At 32.9% G+C, this 18,584-nt stretch overlaps 2 protein-coding genes across 2 annotated transcripts; both read right to left on the bottom strand.

Annotated features, from left to right (window-relative positions):
- Positions 1 to 979: 979 nt before the first annotated feature.
- LOC149615382 (matrix metalloproteinase-14-like) lies at positions 980 to 7,432 on the bottom strand. The gene is made up of 5 exons (XM_089857130.1): positions 7,211 to 7,432; positions 5,974 to 6,188; positions 4,642 to 4,774; positions 3,828 to 4,088; positions 980 to 3,256 (listed from the first exon to the last, which is right to left on the bottom strand). Exons 1-5 carry the CDS (start codon positions 7,392 to 7,394, stop codon positions 2,988 to 2,990), a joined length of 1,062 nt encoding a protein of 353 aa, XP_089713256.1. The 5' UTR covers positions 7,395 to 7,432; the 3' UTR covers positions 980 to 2,987.
- Positions 7,433 to 15,997: 8,565 nt separating this feature from the next.
- On the bottom strand, positions 15,998 to 17,719 carry LOC149615381 (matrix metalloproteinase-2-like). The gene is made up of 2 exons (XM_089856417.1): positions 17,598 to 17,719; positions 15,998 to 16,903 (listed from the first exon to the last, which is right to left on the bottom strand). Exons 1-2 carry the CDS (start codon positions 17,650 to 17,652, stop codon positions 16,635 to 16,637), a joined length of 324 nt encoding a protein of 107 aa, XP_089712543.1. The 5' UTR covers positions 17,653 to 17,719; the 3' UTR covers positions 15,998 to 16,634.
- Between the last annotated feature and the right edge of the window lie 865 nt (positions 17,720 to 18,584).

Below are 18,584 nucleotides of genomic sequence, written 5' to 3'. Positions count from 1 at the left end.
AATTTCTACCCGAATAGAATATTCCTTTCAAACACTTAGTCCTTCCAATGCTTAGAGATTAGAAGAAATAACCCTGATTTCCATAATAACCTTATATACTTGAAAACAACTCTAAATTAAATGAAAAATTCAGGCAGGCAACATAACATTATCCCTTAAAAGAACGGCCTAAGACGCTGCAACCGATCCTCTTCACTACCCCGCTTAGCGACAAAGTTAACATATAGAACACAACCGAGGAGACAATCCTAGCTAGGCGGCAACAACCGAGGACTAAGACGCGCATTGCGGACATATCACTAGCCCGACTCAACTAATAGAGTAGTGGCACTACATGTTAATTTCTCATAGAACATAACGTAGCCAAAGGCAGTGAGGTGCCATTACTCCATAGACAAGAATTAACTCAACCCGTAACCGTTAAAACACGAATAACCTGATATAAATGGCAATTCTAGCGGCATCTCATGGACATGCCTTACATATTTAGCGGATGTCGTTAAGACCAATGTATAACTTAAAATGCTTGCATGGTAAAACCCTACGTACAATACCAGTTTCAGCTGATGACTCTATGAGGTCCACCAAAAGCGCGATGAGGTCCACCAAAAGCGCGATGAGGTCCACCATGTTCGGGTAAAATTGAGTCCAACGCCGACAGGAGTTAAAGATTGAGAGGCAGCGTTACGATTCAAGAAGTGAACTCGCATTACGTTAAACGGGTTTGCCATTTATAAATTAAATTGATCAACTATGGCGCGATTTTTTATCAGGATAAGGTGTAGGAGGGCGTGCGCAGTAGGCCAATCGGGACCGCGAAAATGTCTAAAAAATAAAGACAGTCTACGATGAAAAAAAATCTAAATAAAAAATTTGGTTTAATAGAAATAGGTTTAAAATAGGCTGAAAATTCCGTGGCAACCCTGTTCTATTTAATTTAAATTAAATTTTACATTAAAATTCAAGGACTCCAAACACATTTTCATTAAATACTGTTTATTCATTGACATCGTAGTATATATTTCATAATGAATCATGGAAATTAAATTTTTATTTATTTATTTATTAATTTTTTTTTAATTCAGATAGTTTAGTTTAGGGCACACCACGTGGCTTTATTTTGGGCGGGAATACACCACGTGCTTTTCAACAAAAAAAAATTGCGCCCAAATTAAAAAAAATTAAAATTAATTTTTATTTTTAAATAATAATTATACATTAATTTTCTAGTTTAGTTTTATAGATAATTAAAAAATTGATGAATAGCACATGATTGTGTAATTATATTTAAATAAATATTTAAGGTAATTTAATTAGGATTAAGCGGGTTATTATAAGCAGAGATGAAAAAAAGTCGGGTCTTTTAATTAATTAATATTTTAATTAGTACAATTAAATTACAGGGCCCCCAGAGGCCCTATAATTCCTATAAAATCCTATATTTTTAAAACTGTCCTATAAAATCCTATAATTTTGGCAAAAATCCTATAAAATCCTATAATTTTAAAATTTGGGCGAATTTTAAGCAACCCATCAATACTCAGGTCTAAAAAATATCATAAAATGGGGATGGTTTCCCTAATACTGTAGCTTATCTAGTTAAAAATAGCTCGGTGTATTATGGTTCTGATAACTAAACATTCAGTGTGTACCACCATGGTGAGTTTTGCAGCTAATAGGGAGTCTATTAGTTGTCATTTGCTAGATCAAAAAAGGCGGGAAATAATTTTTCGCAGTACTGGTGTTCTTTATAAAAAGAAAAATTAATATTTTACTGTCCTATATAATCCTATAATTCTGGAAACCCCCAATTTTTTAGTTTGGTTCAATGGGGGGCAAATAGGACTATAAGATACTCAAAGGACATGCCCGTATCTCTAGTAGAACCAGAGTTACGAGCCTCCAAAGTTGATTTTAATGGTTTTCCTGTGGAATGTGGTATGTTTTTCAACATTTAGCTTAATTACTCTGCCCCTGTTTGCAGTACTGGTTCTTTATAAAAAGAAAAATTGATATTTTTGTGTCCTATATAATCCTATAATTCTGGAAAACCGTCCTATAAGATCCTATATTTTCATGAAAAAAGTCCTATAATTCCTATAAATATTTTCGAAATTTGGCTGGGGGCCCTGAAATTAATTTAGAGAGCGGAAAAATTAACTTGATTAATTTATTAATAAGCAATAAATTAATAAGAACGAATTATTATTTTTTTAAACCCTTCACCTTTTAGTTAACTTTAATTATATTATAAAGTTAATGCAAAAATTAGTTAATTACTAAATTAAGGGCAATTTTTCATTTAATTTTACAAATCTAGGTTTTTAATTAATTATATTTTTTACACTTATATTAAAAAAAACTGGAATTTTTTTAAAAAAAAATGAGGGACTAGCTTGTATATAAAATAATGAATAATAATTAATGTTAATTAAGGATTAATTAAAAATTAATTTAACCCTAATTAACATTATTCTTAGAAAAAAATTATAAAATGAGCACCTTCGGGTTTCTTTCTTTTTCTTTTTAATTAAAAACATAGGATAAAAAACAAGTTGCACCAAACACTATGTTCAAAATATTTTCAAATTTGAAATTTGAAATAATTCAATTTTGAATTATTTTGACATGAAGGTATTTTCTTTTCTTAATAATATATCACCATAAATTGATCATCAAAAACGTGACCAATTTCGCGCATGCGCAGACGTCAGACGCGTTTATTCGTTCTTCTACGAGATTCAAAAGTAATAGTTAATTCTCCTAAAAAAGATTTGCAATCTTAAAAAGTCCCCGTTTTTGTATTAATTTCACTGGGAATTGGTACCATATCAAGACTGCAACGAGGTATATACTCTTCCAAAAATATTGCATTGTTTAGGGCGTAATCTCTTAACTTAAATTTGCTCGATTTTTTTTTTTTTCACCTTAAGCCTTGGCTGAAATTATTTTAATTACCATTAGGGTTATTTTTTTTAAGGTTTAGGTCACGCCGCGGTCTTTAAAAATACGTATAGTAGTGACGTCACCGACATCATAACCGAATTAAATAAACTAATATGCGTCCTTGAATTTAAATTTGCCGCGGAATTGGCTGATCTAGAGGCGCCCTCTATCGGCGGTAAGGGCACTGGCATCCCATTGGATGGGCAATTAAACCACGTTTCAGATATTAATTTAGGTGAATCTGGAGTGGTCCTCATTATTTTATCGTCGAATTTCCAGTAATGTTTACCTTTGAAGAAATACGTGATGCCTAGAATTTTTTAATGCATAGAAATTAATTTGGGGCGCAATTATTCCAATTAACTGTATGTATTCCTTATTAGAAGTATAGTAAATTAATTAGAAATACGTGATGCCTAAAAATATTTTAATGCATAGAAATTAATATATGATATATTTCGGGGCGTAATTATTCCAATTAGCTGTATGTATTCCTTATTTGAAGTATAGTAAATTAATTAGAAATACGTGATGCCTAAAAATATTTTAATGCATAGAAATTAATATATGATATATTTCGGGGCGCAATTATTCCAATTAGCTGTATGTATTCCTTATTTGAAGTATAGTAAATTAATTAGAAATTCGTGATGCCTAAAAATATTTTAATGCATAGAAATTAATATATATGATATATTTCGGGGCGCAATTATTCCAATTAGCTGTATGTATTCCTTATTTGAAGTATAGTAAATTAATTAGAAATTCGTGATGCCAAAAAATATTTTAATGCATAGAAATTAATATATGATATATTTGGGGCGCAATTATTCCAATTAGCTGTATGTATTCCTGATTTAAAATTAAATTAATTACTGTACCTTTATGTTGGAAGGCAGCGTCCATATTGGTCGGTACGCCCTTCCATAGGGCCATATTTCTAGGGTAATCGGGGTCAACTTTGCCCCTATTTTCGTCAAATCTCCAGTATTGGTTACCACTGAAGAAATATGTTTTGCCATTATGACCCCAGACCATGGCGGAATCGAGTTTACGTAAGTTTGGGGGTAATCCCAGTTCAGTTATGTTCCTAGGGTAACCCTGTTCAGGGTTATTCGCGTGAAATATCCAGTATTTTTGGCCTGAAATGAATTAATTAATTTTAACATTAGCGATTTCAAAAATTAATTTATGATTTTTCTTAAATATGGCTCGGGTTATTTTTAACCAAAATTTGCTCAATTGTAGCCCACTTTATACCCAATACGATGGTATTAATTATTAGTTAATCGAGTAATTAGTTTGAAAGATAAAAATTAATTTAAAATCATGTTTCGTCAATGTTAAGTTTATGGGGCGAGATAGGTCAGCAAAAATTAATATTTCTCGAAACTGGTTTAATTAATTTGCACCAAAATTTGCACAATTGTAGCCCACTTTATACTGAATACAATGGTATTCATTATAAGTTAATCGAGTAATTAGTTTGAAAGATAAAAATTAATTTAAAATCATGTTTCGTCAATGTTAAGTCTATGGGGCGAGATAGATCTGCAAAAATTAATATTTCTCGTAACTGGCTGAATGAATTTGCACCAAAATTTGAGCAGTTATAACCCAAACTATACCTAATACGATGGTGTTAATTATTTCTTTGCAAATTAATTAGTTTAAGAGATATTAATTAAAACGTACCGGAAAAGAAGACAATTTTGGAATCGCTTCGTCTCTCATAAACCGCGTCAAATTTGCCAACGTCCGATGGTACACCGTACCAGAAGATATCAATTGCCACAGGGTGTTTCGTTTTTAAACCACGGTCATCCCGTCGCCAAAAATTGAATTGAATTGAAAAGGTGTTTAATGTGTATAAAAAGAATCATACAAAGATTCACGAGAATATACACTTAGTGATAACATCATAGCATAATAACAAAAATATTACATATATACAAGACGATGAACTCGAAAATTAACAGTTGCATTTATAATTATGTATTTGTGCAAAATTGACAGAGAATATGTCTAACTTTTCTTTCAAAAGATTGCAGGACCTTTGCATCCTGTTAATAGGGATTAGGCTTGAGCCTTTAACATAGAATGTATCAGGGTTGATTCTTAAAAGTCGAGGAACATTAAAATTTAATTTTTCTAGCAGAGAGGGTATTGGCATTAAATTATGTAACAATTTGAAAATTAATTTGAAATCAGCGAGTAAACAGACACTTTTTATAGTAGGGAGTCCAAGGTGATTAAGGATACCTTCATAGTTATATTCTAAATTTTTAAGATAATTTCGAAAACAATACTCTACAAATTTTTTTTGAACACCCTCTATTTTAGCGAGAAGGTAGGCGCTACAACCCCCCCAAGCAATCCAGCCAAATGTTAGTCGCGATCTGACCAGACTTAGAAATAGAAGCCGAAAATGCGAAAGAGAATTCAATTTCTTGGTTAACTTGTATGAAACCGCGAGTGTTCGCCGGCAACGGTTTACACACAAGTGAATATGTTCATAAAAATAAAGTCTGTGGTCAAACTGTACGCCCAGATCTTTAATAAGATCTTTTCGAGGTATTTTGTTAGAATCGATGACGTAATTCGTGATCACTTTTCGGCAAATGCGTCTCGTGTAGGTCACATGGACTGATTTGACTGGATTTATTGGCAAGTTATTCTTAGAGCACCAAAGGGCTAACGAATCAAGGTCCTGTTGCAATAGTGCACTATCAGATTTACAATTTATACTCTTGCATATTTTATTATCATCGGCGAATTGGAAAAGCTTGGAATGATGTACGGCAAATTGCAAATCAAAAATGTAAACATTGAATAAAAGTGGGCCCAATGATGACCCTTGAGGAACGCCACATTGGACAGGATATATCACATTTGTTAGTTCACCGTTGCATTTTATGACATTGACCCGAGTGCTCAAGTAGTCTACTACCCAGGATAAAAGATTACTAATAATCATAATTAAAATTAATTGAAAATCAAAAATATTAATTTAAAAATAATTCTTACCCAATCTTTGAATATAAAAATCTCATTTCTAATTGTGGCAATAGCATCCAGACTTGTATCGCATGTTTGTGGGGGTTCAGCTTCATCGGGCGAATCGGGATTTGAATTAGGGTTACCACCTTGAACTGTGGGTCTCGTTTTTGGTTTCTCAGTCTTTGGTGGTCTCGTAGGGGCCATGGGTGGCATTGAAGCCCATTTAACACGGTTTTTAGGACCTGTAAACCATTTAGAAAAAATATTCATTTTTTTTAGTAACTTTATGGAAAACCCCTTAAGGGTACTCGATGTATATTGCCTTGGCATTTAATTATTTATAGACGTTCCCTTTCATCTCTTCAAAGAGGCTATATATACTTTAGTTTGCATTTAGGTAATTCATCCTTGGAGGAGAATAGTGAAATGGAGTCGTACATTAGTGGGCCATGTCGTGCACGCCCCTACCTTTGGTCTATAAGGGATTGTTAATTTAAGAGCTGAAGGTAGTTCTATTTTTAAGACACAGGGGGCGTTGTCGACGTATTTGTACCACGTACGACCCTTCCTAAAGTCCCTCCACTGAGGATGCTGGGAGGACTTAGAGGCAACGTTATAAGTATGCAGATTACTTTACTACTCCATTCCACCTCTTTTCTCCAAGCATTTATCTCTATGCATTGCAAACTGTGGCACTTCAGGTATGCAAAATGTCTTTTTTTGCTCTTGGCGCCGCTTAACTTTGCCGGGTACTACTCTAAGCCTCGGTTGGTTTTAAGCCTCGCATCCTAAAGGCTGCCATAACAACATCATATTTTATTCATAGGCTACCTTAATTCACTTTGTGTATGGATAAATATTTGAAAAGATCAAAGACAAATTATTCGAAAACTCGGTGCCTTTTAAATATTTAAATACCCAACTTTCATCTTAGATCGATTAGATTTTTAATGCTGATATTTTCTTTCTGATCTTTTCCCTTTTTAATTTATTCAAGATCTTCAAATTCTTGATAGTCAAATTCCATTTGAAACTGTATCGTTAACCCTTAGTTCGTTATCTTCAAATTTTTCTACTCGTTTAAGCCTATTACTGCCCCACCAATTTGTATTCCTAAGCCTCGGTACAATTTTTAAATTTTAAGCCTAATTTCTTTCTGTCGTCTGCTCTTTAAGTTCAAAAAAGTGCACTGATTACATAGCCCACTCGATCACGGCGCATCACGATGCAAGCTGCGAGCGCGGATCGAGTAGTTATTTCTTACCGTATAGTTGTTGAATTCCTACAGTGTCATCGTAGGGCAGTTTGAAGTTGTCACTAATGTGTTGATAATATGGAAACATCAATGACCCCTGAATAGACGAGTGAGATAGACCCAGAGAGTGACCAAATTCATGGGCAGCCACGGAAAATAGGTTTATAGCTGAAAAATAAATATTAAAATCCATCAATTATAACATTTACTTGTTTAAAATTTAAATTCCCGAGCCTAGTTCTTAGTTTCCCGCGCTTTAGGGGTAGTATTTCATACTCAACAGTTGTCAACTCTGAATCTCTTAAAAAAAACCTTCTGCAGTTCAGCACCTTTGGCTTTGACCCATGTTTGACCCCATGACTTGTTGTCTGCTATTCTGCTTCATTTTTAAGTAATGGCAGATACGGTAACATAATAGTAAAGTTTTAATTAGATTGTGGGTATATTTTTAATTACTCGGTCAAAATAATGATTGATTATAGTTAAGTATAACGTATTTAATATAAATATGTAAAATTATCGGCTTAATTCGTTCGATAACGTTGTGGATTACATGGATTTATGTGACTTGGTGTAAGAACCCCCGATTTGACTAATGGATTGAAAATCAGCGTATAATGTGTTTCAAGTCGCCGTTAATGGATTATCAACGGATTCAAATTAAAGGTAAATGATATTTCTATTAATTACAATAGTTTTTAAACGTGTAAATATCGTATTTATCAACCTATAATGCGAAATCTTAAGCTTTCTTAAGCCTTGGCATTTTAATATTGGGCTGTTAGCAGCCATTTTGCTATAACTATTGAACTCAGACCGGGGTCGAATTAGAACGACACGCGCTTGACCTTCGTTTGAAATTAGGCCCATACTAATTTAGATTAACTATAATTAACTAATAAATAAATTTATAATCCTTAAACTAATATTAATCCGTGATAAAAATTAAAATTCCACAAAAATAATCCATAATTAAATCAAAATATCTAACGTCAATTGCAATATCTCATAAACTAACCTTAATCGAATTTATTTATATATATTTATTTATTTATTATCACTTTAAAACTATTATTTAACTCAAGATGTGGGTCTAGTACTTTAAAGCCACTAATCCCCTTGAATTTTCCCAAACTTAAAGTGAAACAAACACTGCGTCGGCGTTAAGATTTATGTTCGAGATTTCTCCAAACTTAAAGGACTAAAGTTGTCAAAATTAATTGTCTCCGAGTTCCTCTATAATTATAACTTTGATCTCAGACAGCTAGCTAACTGAAGATCATAATTTATTTTTGAAGTATTTAGTAGTTCGGGCTTGCCAAGGCTTAGCAAATTTCGGAATTCTAAGCTCCCTTTAAAACTACTGGGAAAAGTTGAAATCTTGAACTTAATCAAAAAAGACATTTCTCGGGCAATTCCCTAAAGTACTTATTAGGAGCTCTCTCGCTTTGACCTTTGAACTTACGTTAGAAGTCATCTTTTTTAAAAAAACAAAAGGATTTTCACGTAGAAATTGAGATATTAATGGCAGATAATATAGTTTATTATATTAAATGAATAAGGGATTAATATGGTGCGCTGTTACTCCTTTGACTTTCAACGGAATTTATAGCGAATATTCCCTTATTCATAATTTATTTATTTATTATGTTATGAGATTTTGGTATTTGACTTTCGAATTTCGCATCATTGTAAATTTAGTATTTACTGAAAATCCCCTCTATCTAAATAATGCACGAACTGCATTTCGAATTTGAGTCAATATTTATTACTTCCGAGCAAAATAAACCCCGAATAATTAAGTAGATTCAGTTTACGTAACCGATTGAAACTTTAATATTGATTTTTAATTAATTGGGTTAATTGAAATTAATAATAAACTACTTAAATAAATCGAGCTCGTCGCGAGCTTTCATTAGAGTACTCACAACCTATGTGTACAACCTTAAACAAATCAATGACGTCATAAAAAATCTAAACCAATCAGAATCCTGGCCTAACATAAATTTACACTAATTTTACAGCTTTAGTCTAGCGTAATTCGTCGCGAGCTTTCATTAGAGTACTCACAACCTATATCTACACCCTTAAATAAATGAATGACGTCACTAAATCTCTAAACCAATCAGAATTCAGTCCTAACCTATGAGTTTATACTCATTTTACAGCTTTAGACTAGCGGAATTCATTAGTATAGTATACCCCATTAAATTACCCGCAATTCATATTTTATTACAATATAGTGAACTGACAATGCCACCCATTTGAAAAGTAGATATTTTAGAAGCGGAAGTATATAATATAATCTATAGTGGAAGAGTGAGTAGGCCCCTAGCGGCGCCAATGGAAATATAACGGGATCAAGGGGTCTACCGTGTAAAAAAAAATCCGTCTGGAGCTCAGAGCGTTTATAGACTACTGACAGCTCAGCATCTTTGACTGTATCAAGCTCTATGGAGTAAAAACATGGGGTGCTACTACAATACAGTATCTTTTCTCGTATGTCTTTCGTTAACGGCTCAATCTACTTTCGAGTTTTATAGTCGTTGGTCGGGTTCTCCATAAATATATCAAATGCTTATTTAGGTTAAGCTGGGGCGGAAGAATACAACGATGTTAAATTTCATTAGAAGAAAGTAGTATTTACATAAAAAAAATAGTAGTAGAGTACATTGAAACAAGGGGGGCATTAATAAAGATTTGAAAGACGTGCCTTAATTTATGGACGGCCCCCAACCAAAAATGATTTGATTTTGAAATGACTGTTAGGTTAACATAAAGGCGTTGTAACAAAAACTGTAACGAATCTCCCAAAGGATGGCATAATCTGTCATGATCTCATCTGATCTCTTGACGGTTTGACCCCGTCTGACCCCTGGTGTTGGTGGCGGCTCTAAAACTAACTTTGGTTGGACACGCCCTAACTATCTCCTTGGATTCATTTAGTAGATAGTGAAGTCATTAGTTTGGAAAACATCACAGATGTCCGTCTTTGTGTATTACAACTGTTTACTCCCGATGGACCTCTACACCAAATAACACTCCGCCCTATCTTATTCAGTGCCAAATTAACGTAACTGACATCAGTTGCAAATTGATTATTTCATATTATTTTTGGGACTATGTTAATTAGCATTTTCTTTAATTACTCGTGATGTAGACCCCAAGTATTAGGTATCGTTGGAAAGCTAAGAATTAGGGCTATAACATACTCCAAGGACATCCCCGTATCTCGCATAGAACCAGAGTTACAACATCCCAAAGTTCAACTTAAAATATTTGAAATTTAAATTCTCAAATTTTATTTTTAGGACTATGTTTATGAACATTTTCTTTAATTACTCGCTCCATCTAGTAGTGTCTGGTACCGATCATCCAGATGTTTAAGTTCAGTTTCTTTTGAGTCCAGTAGCGCGATTGCTTGCTCAAAAGCTTCAAGTTTAGGTTGCTCCTTTTGTATCTCAAGTTCGACCGAGTTAATCACTGTACTCACAGATGTACGTAGCGCTTTGAGTGCCCTTGCAGCGCGTTTTAGTTGGTCGTCCGCCATAGTTCCAATTCTCCGGTTAGTCCGTAGTTAAAAGTTTCACAAGCCCGATTAATCCGTAGTTAGTAGTAGCCCGCATCCGATTAATCCGTAGTTAGTAGTAGCCGGCATCCGATTAATCCCGATTAATCTTTGAGGTTTAAGTATTTAAGTAGCACGGCACGCACCTGATTAATCCTTTAGTTTTAAGTAGCACGAATCCGATAGTCTTTAAAACATTTTTAGGGTTAATATTTTTGTTTTCTCGAATAGTTGATCGAATATTTAACGAATAGTTAATCGAATATTTAACGAATAGTTAGTCGAATATTTAACGAATAGTAGGCCCGAATAGTAAAATTCACTATTCGATATTCGTTCGAATACCCGAAATGGGGCTTATCGAATATCGAGACGGTTATTCGTCTCGATATTCGATCGAGTTATTCGTGTTACTCGAGTATTCGCCCATGCTTAGTAATTATGGACACTTTTTGCAAATATTTGAATAACTTCCGTGGAGCTAACGTTAGACACCAGAAACTTTCAGGATATGAAATATGATTCTTTATACACAATTCGCTATGTTTTCAGCTTTTTAACTCTCTTAAATTTTGCACAATATCCTATTTCCCAATCCCCTCGGAGGACCCCAATTGTGAACAATCACTGGTAAATGTAAACACCCTGACCCTAAATACTGAAGGAGGTAGTGACTGAACACTGGACCCAAATGTGAACAACAATGATAATCAAATGGGAGGAATAAAAAAGGCCCTAGGAAAGGACAGGGTTGCCACAGTACCTGGAAATCCTGGAAAATCTGGGAAAGTCAGGGAATTTAAAAATGGGCCGAAAAGGTCAGGGAAAAGTCAGGGAATTTGATTTAGTGGGTAAAACTTCTGGGAATAAGTCTTTATTGAAAGAGTAATGAAAGTTTCTCCTCATGCTCTCTCAACAAAGAAAACTCTAGATTAATCCTTAAAAATGTCTAGAATTGTTTTAGTAAAGTAAATGCTCTTTTAGACTGTTATTTATAGTTAAAATGTTTCTTATTTGTATTGGTGCAACAAATACATGGGAAAATTTAATGTTGAGAGTTTATTTAATTATAACCACTTAAAACGTGCAGTAAACATTCACTTTTTCGGCCTAAAAGGTCAGGGAAAATCTGAGAAAAAGGTCAGGGAAAACCTGGAAAAGTCAGGGAATTTGGTTCTGAAAATTCCGTGGCAACCCTGAAGGAGCTACCATTACGTAGGGCCTAAATCCATGCACCTAGATTAAAGTTTACGCAGATGTGATAAGTGATAATAGGATAATATAGTTAAATCAATACCCGAGTCAAAATGTTCAATAATTTGTTGAGAAGTCCTATTTATTTCGATACCTCGCATAACAGCTGTCTCGTTTTCTCGCTTTCCCGCCCAATAAGTAGTCGTAGCTACCGCCCTCTTACCGCTAAATTGATAAACTTACTAATGGCGCGAAATTTGAGTCTTTTTTGGGTCAATGATGTATTTTAAAGTTAATATTATAACTTTTACTTTTATTTTTTAGTAAAATAGCTTAAAAAGGATTCTAATTAACCTTGAAACAATTGAATTTTTACCTGGTTTTTTCCAACTCTAAAATCGAATTCCGAATCGAAACCACAGATATTAATATCAATTTTATAGTGAAAAACGTGATCTATCTAACGATTAAAGGTTTGTTATCGTGGGATTATTTTAACTCTTCCTAGAGCTTATTCCCCGATGGTATTGTATTAAGCAACACCTAAAATTGGCATCAACTTAAGTTGATTAGTCCGAGTTGGTGTGTATATAGGTTCGTATCTTTCATCCACGTATTCCTACAATGTCCATACCATTTTTATCGTAATCCTCAATATTCAATCTACAAATAGAGCCCTTTAAAAGGAATTTAAGCCGCCCAAAAATTAGCTACAAAATGTTAAAGAAAAAATAGAATCGTTCACATTTACCAGTACCGACCCTAGTTTAAAAAATATTATTCTGTAATTTAATTAAGATAAAGTTCTGTAGGTTAAGTTTAAAATGAACCTAATAAGTAAGTTACTGTAGTTTATTACTAGATTGATTTTATTCATAATAGGAATGCTATTTTACAAACAATGAAAAAAAAACCCGAAATGCTAAATTAGCTGGGGTCATCTTATAATGCATATAGTAATACTAATTCTTGTCACTAGAAGGCGGTAAAAACTATATGACTGGGTCATCTTGTTTACTCAGCGGAGCCTCCCAGTTGTTTACCCAAAAAGATTCCTCTCGCGTGGGGTTGCGGTAAATTTCCATCTCGAGGTGAGGTCCGATGAACTCTCTTGCACGTGCGCTTATTTTTTAGCTACGGAAATTAACCTATTGAATTCTAGAGTTTAGATCTATTGAAAGGGTTTTTTGGGGGCTCAGCGAGGATAAAGAGGGACTATTCACAAAGTGAAGTAAAAAAATCCAAAATAGAAAAGAAAAATGATTAATAATAGATAACAGTTTTTTCTTGAAGGCGATTAAAAATATTCATAAACAATGACACTAATAATTCCTCATCAACAGGTTTTAGTATGTCAGGGAAAAACCTGGAAAAATCAGAGGAATTTTGAAATGAAAAATCTGTGGCAACCCTTTTAAACCTATGCACTGACACGATCACAATTGAAATAGATCTATTGTATTAACGCTACGTTACGTTACCTTAAGCACGAATCTAAAATGAGCATTTAAGCCTTGGTTTATGAATATGAGCGATTGATTTGACACAGAATACTTTATTTAAACATGATATTAAGTTTTTTTTAAAGAAAATAAGTATTAAATTAAAAAGTCTAGTTTAAAATTATATTAAAAAGTCTAGTTTAAAATTAAATTAAAAAGTCTAGTTTAAAATTAAATTAAAAAGTCTAGTTTAAAATTAAATTAAAAAGTCTAGTTTAAAATTAAATTAAAAAGTCTAGTTTAAAATTAAATTAAAAAGTCTAGTTTAAAATTAAATTAAAAAGTCTAGTTTAAAATTAAATTAAAAAGTCTAGTTTAAAATTAAATTAAAAAGTCTAGTTTAAAATTAAATTAAAAAGTCTAGTTTAAAATTAAATCGCTAACGGATCCAATGCGTCATCCTGTTCAACGGAAGATCGCTGACCTCTCGTATTTTTGACTAACTGCATTTGACCCACGTCATTTTGCTGTTTAAGTTTTTCTTCGTTATATTTCTTCAATTGTTTGAGTGATTCTCCATTGTCTCGCGTCAATAAATAATTGAAACAATTGGCAAATTTAATACTACGTAATTCTTGTTCAATTTTATCCGGATTATAATTATTCATAGCTTCATCTCCAAGTTCATTATAAATAATAATAAGAACAATTATTAGAAATTTCGATTAAATCCCAGCGTTTAGTTAACGTTAAAAAGTTAGGTTAGATTAGTTTAAGTTCTTACCAAGATCCAAAGGCTTTTTGAGATCCTCTGTTTTTCGAAATAAAAAATTGGTTTTGAATTGTAAATGAATCGCCTAACAAGAAAACGAATTTTACTTACCGTTTTGGTTGGTTGCCATTTTTTTTTCTGAAATTAAAGGGAAAGTAAAATGAACACTTAGAAGGATGTAAGTGGAAAAAACGACAAAAATGTATCATTCAAAGCCGAATCTAGTTTGCCTTTTCTTCGCGACTCGAGCATTTCTCTAAATTTCTACCCGAATATTATTACTTTCAAGCGCATTGGCTGGAACTTAGTCCTTCCAATGCTTGGAGATTAGCAGAAATACCCGATTTCCATAATAACCCCTTATATACTTGAAAACAACTCTAAATTATATGAAAAATTCGGGACACATCCCTTAAAAGAACGGCCTAACACGCTGCCACCGATCCTCGTCACTACCCCGCTTAGCGACAAAGTTAATATATAGAACACAAGCGAGGAGACAATCCTAGCTAGGCGGCAACAATGGGATTAAGACGCGCATCGCGGACACATCACTAGCCCGACTCAACTAATAGACAAGAATAAACTCAACCCGTAACCGTTAAAACACGAATAACGGTATAACCTGATATAAATGGCAAATCTAAAGCGGCATCTCATGGACATGCCTTGTGTATTTAGCGGATATGTCATTAAAACCAAAGTATAACTTAAAATGCTTGCATGGTAAAACCCTACGCACAATACCAGTTTCAGCTGTTGACTCGATGAGGTCCACCAAAAAGGGCCGACGGGGTCCACCAAAAGCGCGGCGACGGGGTCCACCAAAAGCGCGACACGGGTAAAATTGAGTCCAACGCCGACAGGAGTTAAAGATTGAGAGGCAGCGTTACGATTCAAGAAGTGCACTCGCGTTACGCTTAACGGGTTTGCCATTTATAAATTAAATTGATCAACTATGGCGCGATTTTTTATCGGGATAAGGTGTAGGAGGGCGTGCGCAGTAGGCCAATCGGGACCGCGAAAATGTCTAAAAAATAAAGACGGTCTACGATGAAAAAAAAATCTAAATAAAAAATTTGGTTTAATAGAAATAGGTTTAAAATAGGCTGAAAATTCCGTGGCAACCCTGTTCTATTTAATTTAAATTAAATTTTACATTAAAATTCAAGGACTCCAAACACATTTTCATTAAATACTGTTTATTCATTGACATCGTAGTATATATTTCATAATGAATCATGGAAATTAAATTTTTATTTATTTATTTATTAATTTTTTTTTAATTCAGATAGTTTAGTTTAGGGCACACCACGTGGCTTTATTTTGGGCGGGAATACACCACGTGCTTTTCAACAAAAAAAAATTGCGCCCAAATTAAAAAAAAATTAAAATTAATTTTTATTTTTAAATAATAATTATACATTAATTTTCTAGTTTAATTTTATAGATAATTAAATTGATGAATAGCACATGATTGTGTGGTTTATATTTAAATAAATATTTAAGGTAATTTAATTAATTAGAATTAAGCGGGTTATTATAAGCATAGATGAAAAAAAGTCGGGTCTCTTAATTATTTAATTAATATTTTAATTAGTACATTTAAATTAATTTAGAGAGCGGAAAAATTAACCTTGATTAATTTATTAATAAGCAATAAATTAATAAGAACGAATTATTATTTTTTAAACCCTTCACCTTTTAGTTAACTTTAATTATAAAGTTAATGCAAAAATTAGTTAATTGCTAAATTAAGGGCAATTTTTAATTTAACTTAACAAATCTAGGTTTTTAATTAATTAATTTTTTTACACTTATATTAAAAAAAAAACTGGAAATTTTTTTTAAAAAAATGAGGGACTAGCTTGTATATAAAATAATGAATAATAATTAATGTTAATTAAGGATTAATTAAAAATTAATTTAACCCTAATTAACATTATTCTTAGAAAAAAATTATAAAATGAGCACCTTCGGTTTCTTTCTTTTTCTTTTTAATTAAAAACATAGGATAAAAAACAAGTTGCACCAAACACTATGTTCAAAATATTTTCAAATTTGAAATTTGAAATAATTCAATTTTGAATTATTTTGACATGAAGGTATTTTCTTTTCTTAATAATATATCACCATAAATTGATCATCAAAAACGTGACCAATTTCGCGCATGCGCAGACGTCAGACGCGTTTATTCGTTCTTCTACGAGATTCAAAAGTAATAGTTAATTCTCCTAAAAAAGATTTGCAATCTTAAAAAGTCCCCGTTTTTGTATTAATTTCACTGGGAATTGGTACCATATCAAGACTGCAACGAGGTATATACTCTTCCAAAAATATTGCATTGTTTAGGGCGTAATCTCTTAACTTAAATTTGCTCGATTTTTTTTTTTTCACCTTAAGCCTTGGCTGAAATTATTTTAATTACCATTAGGGTTATTTTTTTTAAGGTTTAGGTCACGCCGCGGTCTTTAAAAATACGTATAGTAGTGACGTCACCGACATCATAACCGAATTAAATAAACTAATATGCGTCCTTGAATTTAAATTTGCCGCGGAATTGGCTGATCTAGAGGCGCCCTCTATCGGCGGTAAGGGCACTGGAATCCCATTGGATGGGCAATTAAACCACGTTTCAGATATTAATTTAGGTGAATCTGGTGTGGTCCTCATGATTTTATCATCGAATTTCCAGTAATGTTTACCTTTGAAGAAATACGTGATACCTAGAATTTTTTAATGCATAGAAATTAATTTGGGGCGCAATTATTCCAATTAACTGTATGTATTCCTTATTAGAAGTATAGTAAATTAATTAGAAATACGTGATGCCTAAAAATATTTTAATGCATAGAAATTAATATATATGATATATTTCGGGGCGCAATTATTCCAATTAGCTGTATGTATTCCTTATTTGAAGTATAGTAAATTAATTAGAAATACGTGATGCCTAAAAATATTTTAATGCATAGAAATTAATATATGATATATTTCGGGGCGCAATTATTCCAATTAGCTGTATGTATTCCTTATTAGAAGTATAGTAAATTAATTAGAAATACGTGATGCCTAAAAATATTTTAATGCATAGAAATTAATATATGATATATTTCGGGGCGCAATTATTCCAATTAGCTGTATGTATTCCTTATTTGAAGTATAGTAAATTAATTAGAAATACGTGATGCCTAAAAATATTTTAATGCATAGAAATTAATATATATGATATATTTCGGGGCGCAATTATTCCAATTAGCTGTATGTATTCCTTATTTGAAGTATAGTAAATTAATTAGAAATACGTGATGCCTAAAAATATTTTAATGCATAGAAATTAATATATATGATATATTTAGGGCGCAATTATTCCAATTAGCTTTATGTATTCCTGATATAAAATTAAATTAATTACTGTACCTTTATGTTGGAAGGCAGCGTCCATATTGGTCGGTACGCCCTTCCATAGGGCCATATTTCTAGGGTAATCGGGGTCAACTTTGCCCCTATTTTCGTCAAATCTCCAGTATTGGTTACCACTGAAGAAATTCTAGGAGAGCGGTCGCTCTCTTAGATAAGACTTGATACTGCCTCTAATGCTAAAGGAGGGTTCTTTGATTGGCCGTAACTTTTTTCGTATTGTGTTTGCTGCTTTGAAATTTTGCCAGTGAACTAAAATTTGGGCCCTAATTATGTGGTTAAAATTTCAAAGAGATCCAACTAATAGTTAATTCTATAATGAAACAAGTTGTTAAGGGTGGTTTTAGAATCCATAAAATTAATCAGACATTTGGTGAAAAATACTATATTGTTCCATAGAGATAACATGGGATTTTTTTGAAAAATTACCTTAATTGGGATCGTGTATAAAGAAAACTAATCATTCGTTACGTTTGGGAACCATCTTAAATGAAAGATAACAGTCCATAGATGTGCCTTTTCTTAGTTTCATTAAGATCAATTAAGTTTAAGTATTGATTTTAATCATTATTAACACATACTCTGACTTACGTTGTTTTGGGTATAGGAATTACGGCGTTTTACCACTGTTAGAGACATGCATTTTAGCCCTAATTTTTTATATTGGACTTACGGCGTTTTTGTCGTGATTCACGCCGTTAGAGGGATATTAAGCAAGAGAAACATGGCGTTTGAGCTCTTGTAGGTGCTTTGCCCGGGTGCTTGTGCGTGCTTGTGGATACTTGTAGGTGCTTGCGGGTACTTGTGGGCTCTTTTAGGTGCTTGTGGGTACTTGTAGGTGATTGTAGGTACTTGTGGGTACTGGTGGGTGCTTGTAGGTACTTGTGGGTGCTTGTAGGCACTAGTGGGTGCTTGTAGGTACTTGTGGGTTCTTGTGGGTAGTTGTGGGTGCTTGTAGGTACTTGTGGGTACTTTTAGGTACTTGTG

This window comes from Phalangium opilio, unplaced genomic scaffold (assembly GCF_054372755.1).
Source record: "Phalangium opilio isolate 3A_F unplaced genomic scaffold, DU_Popi_V2 ptg000217l_1, whole genome shotgun sequence".
Lineage (NCBI taxonomy): Eukaryota > Metazoa > Arthropoda > Arachnida > Opiliones > Phalangiidae > Phalangium > Phalangium opilio.
This window is presented reverse-complemented; position numbering and strand designations above follow the sequence as displayed.